The 12,889-nt window shown below is 39.0% G+C and overlaps 2 protein-coding genes and 1 pseudogene across 4 annotated transcripts in view; all 3 read right to left on the bottom strand.

Moving 5' to 3' along the window:
• LOC149253499 (protein FIP1-like) overlaps window positions 1-12,889 on the bottom strand; it is a 482,913-nt gene that overhangs the window by 196,424 nt on the left and 273,600 nt on the right. The gene's annotated exons all lie outside the window — the stretch shown is intronic.
• Window positions 4,429-5,303, bottom strand: LOC149253501 (uncharacterized). The gene has a single exon (XM_089460909.1). The coding sequence runs from the start codon at window positions 5,301-5,303 to the stop codon at window positions 4,680-4,682; it is 624 nt and encodes a 207-aa protein (XP_089317035.1). The 3' UTR covers window positions 4,429-4,679.
• LOC149253500 (uncharacterized protein At4g17910 pseudogene) lies at window positions 5,579-6,524 on the bottom strand (annotated as a pseudogene).

Raw genomic sequence — 12,889 nt, 5'->3', positions numbered from 1 at the left:
GTGACGTTTCAGAAGTCGCAAAAAAAAACCCATTTGAGAAGAAATCGCGCTGAACCTTGGATCCGAATTTCAGAGCTTTTCGCGCGATATTTTCGGAGATATGATCTGAGGAAGTTGGTCTTTTTGCAGACTCCTGAATTACACTCAAAACAGGTGACCTGGGGAAAATCGTCATAACTTTCTTTCTGAGCATCGGATTGAAATTTCGTAAGAAGGTACAGAAAGAGGACGGACTGTAGTTTTCTTTTATATATTTTTTAGAGTCAAAGGTTGAAACAGTGACACGTGGCACTTCATACAAGTTCGCTCTACTGAACTAGTCTATAATCAGGTCACTGCGGGAGATTGTGCATAACTCTTTCTTGGAGAATCCAATTTGGATCAGACTAGTGGCATTGGAAAGAGGACATAGAAGGCTACTACAGGTCACAATTTCAGAACTGGATGATTCGAAATTACAGAGATACATCAGATTCAATATCAGGCTTCTACAAAAAAAAAAGGTGTGTAGTTTTTTTTTTAAATTTTTGCATAAGCTTGGTTTGAAGGAATTCAAAGGGCATAGTAAAGCATTATTATCGGTAACTGATGCCCCGAGGAAAGAAAATGCAAACACCTAGTAAGGAACCTGAAAGCTCTAGCATGACTCATGAAGAAGAGGAAGAAATGCTACATGATATATCAAAATTACAAGAACAAGTGCAACAAATGTCACGCTCACAAAAGCTAACAGATGCTAAGATAAATGGCATGGAATTTAAGATAAAGGGCATGGAAGCTAAGATGGATGATTTGAAGGTAGATTTGAGGACAGATTTGAAGACAGACATGGTAGATTTGAAGACAGATTTGACAAATTTTCTACAAGAAATACTTACTAATGGTGAAAAGGTTGTAAAGGAAACTCATGATGTGAACAAAAGAAATGTTAATCATGATTCCATAGACTCTAATGTTGGATCGAAGACCCACCATATTCCAAAAATCGATATGAGGAAGTTTGATGGCAAGGATCCCGCCACATGGATATTACAGATGGAGCAGTTCTTCGATCTCAATAATGTGCAAAACACACAAAAGGTACGTATGGCAACTTTATATTTGGAACCAAATCAGTTTGTATGGTATCAATGGCTTTGCTCTCGTAAACAATTTATCACTTGGGCAATTTTTACGGAAGAATTGATAGCACATTATGAGGATACAAAAAGCAACACTTTTTTTAGCCAATTGATAAGTCTCAAACAAAAGGGTTCAATAATGGAGCACATTGAGGAGTTCCAAAAATTGAACATAAGGGTAAAAGATATTCCAGAGGAGCATAGGATTGATGTGTTCATAGGGTCTTTAAAGGATAATATCCAACATGATGTTCGCCTTTGGGAACCTGATTCATTAGAGAAGGCATTCAGGTTAGCAAGAAAAATGGAAAGCAAAATTATGGCAACCAGGAAGCATACCACTCACAACTATAAAGACGGAAGTGTTGTTGCCCCTAGTCTTCCACAACCTATAAGGTTGACACCACAACAATTGGAAGAAAAAAGAGCAAAAGGGCTTTGTTACAGTTGTGATAGCAAATACACTAAAGGTCATAAGTGTGCTGAGAAGAAATTATTCTACATAGATTGTGAAGAGGAAGAAGAAAAGGAGCAAGAAAGGTCAAAAGAAGAGGATATACTCCAGGAACAAAGCCTAGATGAAGAACAAATAAATCCGACCATATCTTGTAATGCATTGGCGGGAATTACCACTCCTCAAACCATCAAGATAGAAGGACAAATCAAGAAGAAAAAGGTAATAGTGTTGATTGATTCAGGAAGCACCCACAATTTTATTCATTGTAGGGTAGCAAAAGAATTGAATTGCTTCCTATATCCAGCACCAGAGTGTCAAGTGATGATTGCAAATGGAGGAACAATAAATTGCTCTGGAAAGTGCCATAATATCAAGCTATCCATGGGAGAATATGTATTGACTAGCCCAATGCTTTCCATTCCAATGGGAGGTGCTGATGTTGTACTAGGAGTCCAATGGCTACAATCCTTGGGTACAATAGCTTTTAATTTTCAAGAACTTTTCATCAAATTTTCTACGGAAGGAAAGGAAGTTGAATTAAGGGGTATTGCAGGGAAACCAGGAAAGATAATCAGCTCTAATGGTATGACAAAGCTTCTAAAAAAGGAGCAAAGAGGTGTAATTGCACAATTATGTTCGCTAGATGTTTCCACATTGGAATCATCTATTTCTCCAGATCTCCAAAAAGTCCTGGACAATCATTCCAAGGTATTTGAGACTCCCAAAGGTCTCCCACCTATGCGTGATCATGATCATGCTATTCATCTGATTCCAGGAAGTGTTCCTCCAAACATCAGGCCGTACAGATATCCCTATGTCCAAAAAAGTGAAATTGAACGTATGGTTGCAGAAATGCTAGAGGCTGGTATAATTCAACCGAGTCAAAGTTCTTTCTCTGCTCCAGTAGTATTGGTGCACAAGAAGGATGGATCATGGCGCATGTGTCCGGATTATAGGGAGCTCAACAAGCTCACTATTAAAGATAAGTTCCCCATTCCTGTCATTGATGAATTACTGGATGAATTGCATGGATCAATTTACTTCACCAAGTTGGATCTTCGTTCAGGATATCATCAAATCAGAATGAAGATTGAAGACATTCCGAAAACAGCATTTAGAACTCATGAGGGTCATTATGAATTTTTGGTCATGCCTTTTGGCCTTACCAATGCACCTTCAACATTTCAAGGTTTGATGAATTCAATTTTCAAACCATTCCTTAGAAAATTTGTGTTAGTATTTTTTGATGATATACTAATCTACAGCAAGTCTTGGAAGGATCATGTTGAACATGTTGACAGGGTGCTACAACTATTGGAGGAGAAACAATTATATGCAAAAGATCCAAATGTTTCTTTGGAGTCCAGGAGGTGGAATATTTGGGTCATATTGTATCTCATGAAGGAGTTAAGGTAGACCCTAGCAAAATTAAAGCCATTAAGGAATGGAAAATCCCCACATCCATAAAGCATCTGCGAGGATTTCTTGGGTTGACAGGGTATTATCGCAAGTTTGTTAAGAATTATGGGAGAATAGCAGCACCTCTAACAACATTATTGAAGAAAGATGCATTTTCATGGACTCCGGAAGCAACAAAGGCCTTTGAACATCTTAAAGAGGCAATGTGCCAAGCACCGGTCTTAGCTACACCGGACTTCACAAAAACCTTTATTGTGGAATGTGATGCTTCAGGAAATGGAATTGGTGTTGTTCTAATGCAAGATGAAAGACCCATTGCTTTTGAAAGTCGTCCAATCAAGGGAAAGTTTTTAAGAAAAGCTATTTATGAGAAGGAAATGTTGGCAATACTCCATGCACTTAAGAAATGGCGACCCTACCTAATGGGAAGACACTTCAAGGTAAAAACGGATCATGATAGCCTTAAATACTTTTTAGAACAAAGATTATCCTCTGAAGAGCAACAAAAGTGGGTCACAAAGATGTTGGGTTATGACTTTGAAATCATCTACAAAAAAGGGAAGCAAAATGTGGTGGCAGATGCACTCTCAAGAAAGGATGAGGATGTGGAAGCATTGTTGTGCGCTATTTCTATCATCCAACCAGATTGGATATGTTAGCGCTCGAATTTGCCTCAGGCTGAAGAAGGCGAAACTCAAGGTAACATCAAACCACTTAGCCTCGTAGCTAGCCCTACGAGGACAGGAGAGGGCTCTCTCCAGTCTATCTCAGCAAAAAAGGTTTCTAAAAGGGGCTGAGATGACTTTAAAAGAAACTGATTTTAGGCTAGTAAATTGATAGAAAAAGGGGTTTTAATGGATAATGGGGTTTTCTGGGCTGCATGGGGCAAAGAAACAGCTTGAATCTCAGGGGCCAGAGCTGTGTATTTTCATTAAAATATTTGTCAAAGACTGTACAATGGAAGCTCTCTGTTCTCAACCAGTTCTCAGAACTCTCTCCCTCACACACCACTACTAACCCTTACAAATGATTTTTTAATACATAAACAACTCAGAAGAAAACCGATCCATGAAAAGATGAAACTGTTTCAACTGGCACTATGAAAAATAGTAAAAAGCCACTCATCTGTTCCTAATGATCAGCGCATAGACCAAAAAAAAATTTCCTACAGGTCGATAAAAAAATGAGTTGTTCAGCTATAATTGCAAGAATCCCTCTGATGGCCGACAAACTGGAGTGCAGATCCCGTTAGGATCAAGACTGAAGTCTTGAAATAGGAATCGAATCCTATGCCTTCTGCTGTTTTGGCTCCGTTTGAATAGCGCTCGTGGGCCATATTCATGAGCCAGTTGTTGCTACCCAAAGAGTGCAAGCAATGTAAATGAAACAAGCTTGTTGAAAAAGGCAACATTCAAGTTAGCAAACACGATAAATGGAAAAACGAATTGTCTAACAACAAGAATCCAGGTACATATTCCAGTAAATCTCATTGAAAAGGCCCAGGAATAAACGTCAGGTTGATCGTTGAAAAGGAATCCTAATAGAAAGGGCTTAGAATATGATCATACAAAAGGGTCAAATGAAAAAGATGAACAACTCCACGATCTTTCATTTGTTTCCAGCTTCGATAAGAACGTCACTGGGTTTAGAATTCTCAGTCAAAATTGCTCCATTGAAAAATCTCAGAATATTCCAAGACTCGAAGATTTGCGAGTTGCAGCTTCAATAAGACGATACATCCATCGATCCAGCATTCCTGTCAGAGCAAAAGTGCCCCCAAGAACAGCACAAAGACGCGTAATAAAGTGAGTGAAACTACGCTTTTCCTTCCTGATGGTAACAGTGATAGGAGAAAGATCATACAAAAAATAGACAGCTGGCCAGCTCCGGTCAGAATCCTTCATTGCCACAAAGTATTCTGTTACAGAAAATTGATTTGTTGGCAATACTTCCTTTGACAGATATCTGTATTCAGTGGAAACAATCTTGATGTAATATTTGAAGGTGCAACTTGCATCGCGAAGAATGCGGACAGTATCATCAAGTAGATTGTGTATTCTAGGGTATTTGGGCCCAAATGATAGATCATGAATTACATGGCTCACATTAACATGATTTGCACCCTCGAATATCTGTTGAGCAACAATAATATTCAAGCCATGCACCGAAATGTGGAAATTTCCAGCGACCCTTTGAACATCCAGAACACCAAAGACCCGACATCCTTCACCAACATCTATTGCATGCTTAACATCCTTTATCATCTTTACAAGATCGTTTCCAAGCCGAAACAAGCAATTGTCCATAACTGTGATTCCACCTGCAAACCTTCATAGGTACTCTGCACCTTGACACAAAGTATCCGAAATACCAAAAACTGAAACAATAGATTGAACAATGTTTACATCATTTGCATTTGGGGCGCTCACGTCCACTGATGATACCAGCGGATACTTTTGTACCTACATGACCAGAAACATTCAGTGCTCAATGGAACTTGAAAAGAAGATCCAGAAAAAGGAAAGAGAGCCACCCACGCACAAGCTTTTATGATCTATCTCCTCTGTCCATCAAATCAAATCTAAAGCATAGATTCCTGGAGAACAGCGACCCCTGAAATCAAAACCACTACATATAAAAGCAAAATGCAGTAGGCTAGGAATGGAGAAACAAAAACAGTAGTCATCGACACATTTACAAGCCCCGTTAATATATTTGCCAGGAGGAAAGTCACAAGCACATTCTGATCAAAGACTTCCTCAATGACCAATGATTTTCTTGTGGGGACCAGATCTGAGAGCATAAGCATCCCAAGAACCTCAAAGTTTTGTGCCAGAACAAAAGTTACATATGCCAAATTGCACATGCGACGAGAAATTTTTCTCTACAAACTTATCCAAAAAGATTGTTAGCACCCAAAGGAAACCGTCAAGCAGCGAAACTTCGATTGCAATACTTGATTTCCCTCCAATTGAAGCTACTCTAGAACTAATGGGTTTCTTTAGGAAGAAGAGATGATAGCCTAAGTTGACACTGACAAGGTATAAGCCCCAATATCCAAATAAACTGAAGATGCCCTCTTTGTTCAGACTAATGATATTTGCACCCCTCTGATCTGAAATGAGGTAACGATTTAATCCACACAACAGGACTGCTTGATAAACTGTGAGAATTGCACATCCAAAGAAGCCACAGTATTGGGGATGAATATTGATTATTGATGTCACAATGGCCACTGCTGCAAGAGTGAAAAAGAAATTCCAGTGTACACCATATTCCCCAACATGGACACCGAATCAATGTTGCGTGCCTGTTTTGAAACTAATGCATTTGCAACTGCAAAAGATCCAACCCCGAGATCCATTAATCCTGTACCATACGTTTCTGTCTTAGCAAATCGCCTGGGAAATATTTTGAAGTCCACAGCCAGGATTGACACATGTTACCAGCATCATTGCAAATCGATATGATGAGAGGCTTTTTCTTTGTCTGCTTGCAGGGATAGGAGTTGATGAAACCACTGCCATTTGAAGAGCTGGAGAATTTGATACATATTCTAAAAAATACATTTAATGATTTCTTCTTCAAAATAGGGTTTTGAAGAAGAATCAATCTCACACTGACATACAAGACAGAGTCTAACAGGATAAATGAAGCAAGGGAGGAATGGAAGAATGACGAAGAAGTGTGGGCACTTATTCGAAAGCTACAACAAGATTCCAGTACGTCTGATACATTTAGCTGGAAAAATGATTCGTTATGGTACAAAGATCGCTAATACCTCTGTAAGAATTCCCAGCTAAAACAAAAGATTCTTATGGAATTGCACACTTCTCCCTTAGGAGGGCACTCAGGATTCTTAAAAACTTACCACAGGGTTAAGAAGGAATTTTTTTGGGATGGCCTTAAATCAGATATTCAAAAATTTGTGGCAGAATGTTTGGTTTGCCAACAAAATAAAGTTGAAACAATTAAGACACCGGGTCTATTACAACCTTTATCCATTCCAAGCCAACGTTGGGAGGAGGTATCAATGGATTTTATCACAGGTTTACCCAAGTCTGAGGGAAAGAGTGTCATCATGGTGGTAGTTGACAGACTTACCAAGTATGCACACTTTTGTGCATTATCACATCCATTTAGAGCCAGTACAGTTTCTACTGCATTTATGGAAACAATTCAAAAGCTACATGGAAACCCAAAGATTATTGTAAGTGACAGAGATCCCATTTTCACTGGAAATTTTTGGACAGAATTATTTTCTCGTCTTGGTACTCAGTTAGCTCATAGCTCATCTTATCATCCTCAATCTGATGGGCAAACTGAGATAGTAAACAAATGTTTGGAAGGATATCTTCGTTGCTTTGTATCTGATAAACAGACACAATGGGTCAAATGGTTTCCTCTGGCTGAATGGTGGTATAACACTTCCTTTCATACAGCAACAAAAATGACCCCATTTATGGCACTTTATGGGTATCAACCACCATCCATCACATCATATTTAAGAGAAAATTCTAAGGTTCAGGCGGTGGAACATCACATCGAACATCAACAACAAGTCCTCCAACTCTTAAAGGATAACCTCGTGTTGGCACAGAATAGAATGAAACAACAGGCAGATCAACATCGCAGTGAAAGAAGTTTTGATGTAGGTGATTGGGTATTCCTACGGCTACAACCATATAAGCAAATGTCCCTCAAGCAAGCTAAGAAGGATAATAAATTATCACCAAAGTATTATGGTCCGTACAAGGTGTTGCAAAAGATTGGTACTATGGCATACAAATTGGAGCTTCCTGTAGCTTCTCGATTGCACCCAGTTTTCCATGTTTCATGCTTAAAGAAGGTTATAGGCGACAAGCTCCCAGTTCAAACAATATTGCCAGAACTTGACGAGGAAGGAAAAATTATATTGGAACCGGAAGCAGTTATAGAAACAAGAACTCTATAGCTACGAAATCGATCAATTTCAGAGTACCTTATCAAGTGGAAGAACTTATCCGCTGAAGATTCCACATGGGAGGATGAAAATTTTATGCAGAAATATCCAGAACTACTCAAGCGTTGAGGACAACACTTTTTTGAAGGAGAGGGGCATGTTGGGTCCCTATAATACTAGTGATTACCCCATTACTATTGTAGTTATACCCCTTATTTATATTGTTGTGCCCCCATTGCCCCCATATTGTTATTAATGTGCCCATAGAATCCCTCTATTGTTATTTTTGTGGCTTTATATTATTATTGTTAGATCGGTTGGATTATATTGTGACTTTTTAGACTCCTATATATAGAAAGGAGGTTTTGTCATTTGAATCATCCAAGAATTGCTCATTTATGTAATGTAAAGGAGGTTGCCCCCTCGAAGAGGTTGAATTCTAAGGCGTTGATCTATCTTTTCTATCTTTTCTTGAGCTGGTTTCATAACACATGTGATGTATGCATATGTAGCTATCATATGCATGCTAATACTCTTTTGCTTATAGATCGAAATGGGTCATTACATTTACCCCACAACATTATAACATTATTACAATATATGCAATTATGTATAAAGAATAACATTATTAGTAATGCAGTGGAACAATAAAAAGGAACATCAGAATAAAAGCATGCTCACAAAGAGACACCAAGATAGGTCGGAGACCAGGGCAAAACCCCACTATGGGGAAAACCCATCAAATCTTCTTCTTCCATTAGATTTAATCACTTGTTCAACTGAGATAAAATTACATCATCGTGAGACATCATATATATATCCGGCTATCCAGGGCCTATACAAGACTTGTTCACAGCTTCGTTTGTGAACAAGTTACATCGATAATACAATTGTTGTTATCAATAACCTCATCATACTGTTAGTATACCAATGCTGCCACTTAACATATACCAATGTTGCTCTGCTAGCTCATACTGTTAGGATTACCAAGGATTTTTGCACATAACTCAAGAATATATAATATGATGCCCCTAGTGTTATGTGCTCCAACAGTGACATAATGCTTTACACATACTGTACAATACTCATATTGTACTGAATATAATACCATACCAATATACAACATTTTGAAATCATATCATACATAAACGCAAAGACCATGTCAGTTTGATATCAACTAGATTAGAGCATAATGATTGCCCCAAAGGAATCAAACACATTAGTGTGCTGTCAAAACTATAGGACCATAATCATAATGTTGAGGGTGTCATTTAATTAACTCAGAAAAACTATGCATCAATACCATTCTTACAATGTAGAGAAACTGTGCATATTGATGCCATATCTAACTGTCACAGAGAAGCTATGAGTATAACCGCATAGACCCCAAGACATAACGTTGAAGAATCCAATATATCAAGATATAACGATGAAAAAGTCAATATAATCTAATGCTAAGATCAACCCTATAATGTAGTATCTAGAACAACCATTTGTATACTGATGTGAGCTGAGACATACATACATACATGGATGCCATATATCCATTGTAGTGAGACCATAGCCGCAGTGTGAGGTAGAATATTGATCATTATGAATGACTCACGGCTTACAGTACATATTAGTAGACAAATAAATAGAGTATCGTAGTCAATAGTGAATCTATGCTAAATGCTACAGAGGATAATTGTGAAAATTCAGAATCCTGAATCCTAGTGTAGAAATTAGAAATTATTCTCCTAATTGTTAATTAAATTTAACAATTTATTTAATGTTTCCTACAACAAATATTGAACAACTCACACTACAACCTACACAAATAAATGCTAGCACACACACATGAAATTTACACAGTTACTTTTGGACAAATGTCCCCAGAAAAACCCAACTTGGAAAAACCGGTGCGGCAGTGAGGGTTTTATTTTAATTTGCAGCAATGAAATCTGAGTACAATACATCTATGGATGCCCAACTGGCAATCCAAACAGCAAGAAACTCTTGCAGAGATATTCCCTAAACAACTCCGACACTCGTAATTCCTACACTCATGTTCCTGCACTCGCATGTTCCTGCATTGGCGCGTTCCTACACTTGCGCATTCCTGCACTTGCGCTTTCTTTCACTTGCGCTTTCTTGCACTTGCGCGTTCCTGCACTCGCGCGTTCCTACACTCGTGTTCTTGCACCGGGAATAACTCAGCCTCTTGTTGCTGCCTCTCCGGATCTAGAAATCTTCCTCTGAATCACTATCCCTACCCCTCACTAACACTGCGTCCCTCTCTGGCTCGAACTCTACTACTGCTAGCTCGATCTGCACAAGGAACTGTTGCTCAAGTGTACTCTCCAAGTGCCCATCAACTTCTTATAATCATCTGTTGGGACTCCAATGGCCAAGATTAAATCTTAATCAATGGCTAGGATTAACTAGAAGTCGATTCGTGTGAGTTTCTAGAACATTCACACCTTGACTTAATTAATTTTGATTAATTAACCATATTCCCTAAGTTTAGACTTAGGAAATATTTAAAAACTAGCTAATAATCTAATTAAGTCATTTCTAGGCGGAATTTGTAGAAATGATTTTTGGGATTTGGAGATCTCATGTATTCTAGCCTCTCCACAAAATTTTGTGGCTAGAACACATTTGATGCTACAAAAACTAACACTCCCTCTCAGCGAGGAATGTTTTCTAGTGTTCTACTGCACATCCTGTGACAGCACACTGTCTCTACATCATCTCCTGTCACGTTGTTGATGTCTGGCCATACTACCCACCAACCACTGCGCAACTTTGATATATGTTGCATCTTTGTTGCTGCTAACAGTGCCATACTGCTGCCAACACTACATCTGCATTGCAACTCCCTCTCATATGTTGTTGTTGCAACTGAGAAGCATCCTAAATACTGAATCAACTGTGATCAGTATAATACGTTTGTCACCTAAGTCTCTGACTGTTGCTAGTATCTACACTATCACTGAAGAATATGAGATGTTGCTGACTTTGCACTACTGCCAACTCTGCACTGCTTTCCCCAGCATCTGACTGCTACTAGTCTCTGCAACTGTCACTCTAGCATCTGACTGCATCAACTATCACTGATCCATCCTGCTACTGAATACTGTGGGCCCCCGTAGCAAGGTATTGATCCATGAGGTGGACTCCTCAAGGATCTTTCCCATCTGTAGTACTCTGGGGCTACAACTCCAAATCACCCGACCTCATTCCTGGAGGTATGTCAACGAACATAGCGAAATCTTATCTACTCCTACTATTGTTGCTACTACTCTACTAATGCTTCCGTGCTGCTGCTGCAACTACTACAATAATGATTCTGATCTCCCCAAATCTTGAAGTACTAGCTTCCATAGGGATGCTCCCTCTAAACCTCAATCTCCCTTTGGGAAATCTCTCTGCTCCCTCCTGGCAACTCGCACCGTCCTCCTGCACTGGAAACTGGACTGCAAATCTTTGCACTGGGAATCTTCTGGCTGGAATTGCACCTACATATTGCAACTGGGCAATTCACATTGCCTATGTCACTACATCTAGCTCTGCAACTATCTCCTAGGTACTGACTGCAACTAGATTTGCAACTGTCTAATGACAGATTGCATCTACTAATACTAAACCTGCTGCTATGATATTGTGGGCTCTTGTAGCAAAGGTGTGGTCCTGCTGCAATAATCTGGAACTGAGCTAACCAATCTCCTTGTTGAAACTGCGCAAGACCTTGCCCATCTGGCATACTGGAGTCTCATACTCCTCCTCCACCTGGATCTAGTGCCCCACTATCACCTATCGAGCCTAATCCATGGCTGGGACCCTTCCTTTCTTTGCAACTCCTACTAGACAACTCACACTTCCTCCAGCATCTGCCTTCGGCAATTGGAAGTTGATCTGCTGCCCAAATCTACATTTTGGCTAACTGCTACCACTGCAAAACTGCAAAATCTGGAAACTCAAAACTGGAGAAAATAAACTTGAAAATCTCCCCCTTTCCCACTGCTCAATTACTGGATCTGTTACTCGCACTCCCTTCTAGAGTGAGAATATATGCTTGTTGAAAAAAGTGTAACTAGGTTCAGTCTTCATAATGACATGTAATTATGATTTTATGAGATGTAAAGAAGAAAAATAAAATTATTATATTGACTTGCTTCATGGGTTTCATGAGCAAGAGATTTTGTTTTTGAGTCAAGACTCACATTGAGAGTCTTTAGGAATTATTTGTCATCTAGTCATAAAATGTTAAAGTCATTGTCATGTAATGAAGTCATGTTACACTTTGTAAAAAGCTCAAATTTTTCTATGTAAAGTATCCTCCAAGACCTTGTCACTTATCCTCTTCAAGTCGGCCCACAATGATGGAAGAACATGCTAGAAGAAGTTGGCCCAATTCTTGAGATCATGTCAGCCTAAAGGACATGAGAAGAAGTGTATATATAGCCTAACTCGACCTCACTTGAAGACAAGCAATTCGACAAGCAGAAGTGCGAAGAAGAAGTGAAGAAGGGCAAGCAAACGAGGACTCTTCTGGGCAGTACAAAGATAGGTTTCGTCTGGGCAAGCAAAGGAGGACTCTTCTAGGCATAACGAAGAAATATTCTTCTGGGAGCAACGAAGAAGAGGTTTCTTTTGGGGCAACGAAGAAGAGGTTTCTTCTGGGGCAACAAAGGAGGTTTCTTTTGGGACAATGAAGGAAGGATTCTTCTAGATACTTACTCTAGGTAACCAAGATAAAGATCTAGAGACCGATATTCTCTATAGGAAGCCAGTGAGATCATAGAGACCAATGTTGTAGTAATTGTTATCGGGATATTATCGGCGAAGGGAAAAAATCAGAAAAAATCATAAAAATCGGGAAAAAATCAGTAAAAATTGGGAAAAACACGTAAAATACAAAAATATTCATTTTTTTTCAATTTCTTTAATATCTAAAGCATCTAC

Source organism: Pinus tabuliformis, chromosome 7 (assembly GCF_031772625.1).
Source record: "Pinus tabuliformis cultivar Carrire ecotype Pingquan chromosome 7, CPIR1, whole genome shotgun sequence".
NCBI lineage: Eukaryota > Viridiplantae > Streptophyta > Pinopsida > Pinales > Pinaceae > Pinus > Pinus tabuliformis.
This window is presented reverse-complemented; position numbering and strand designations above follow the sequence as displayed.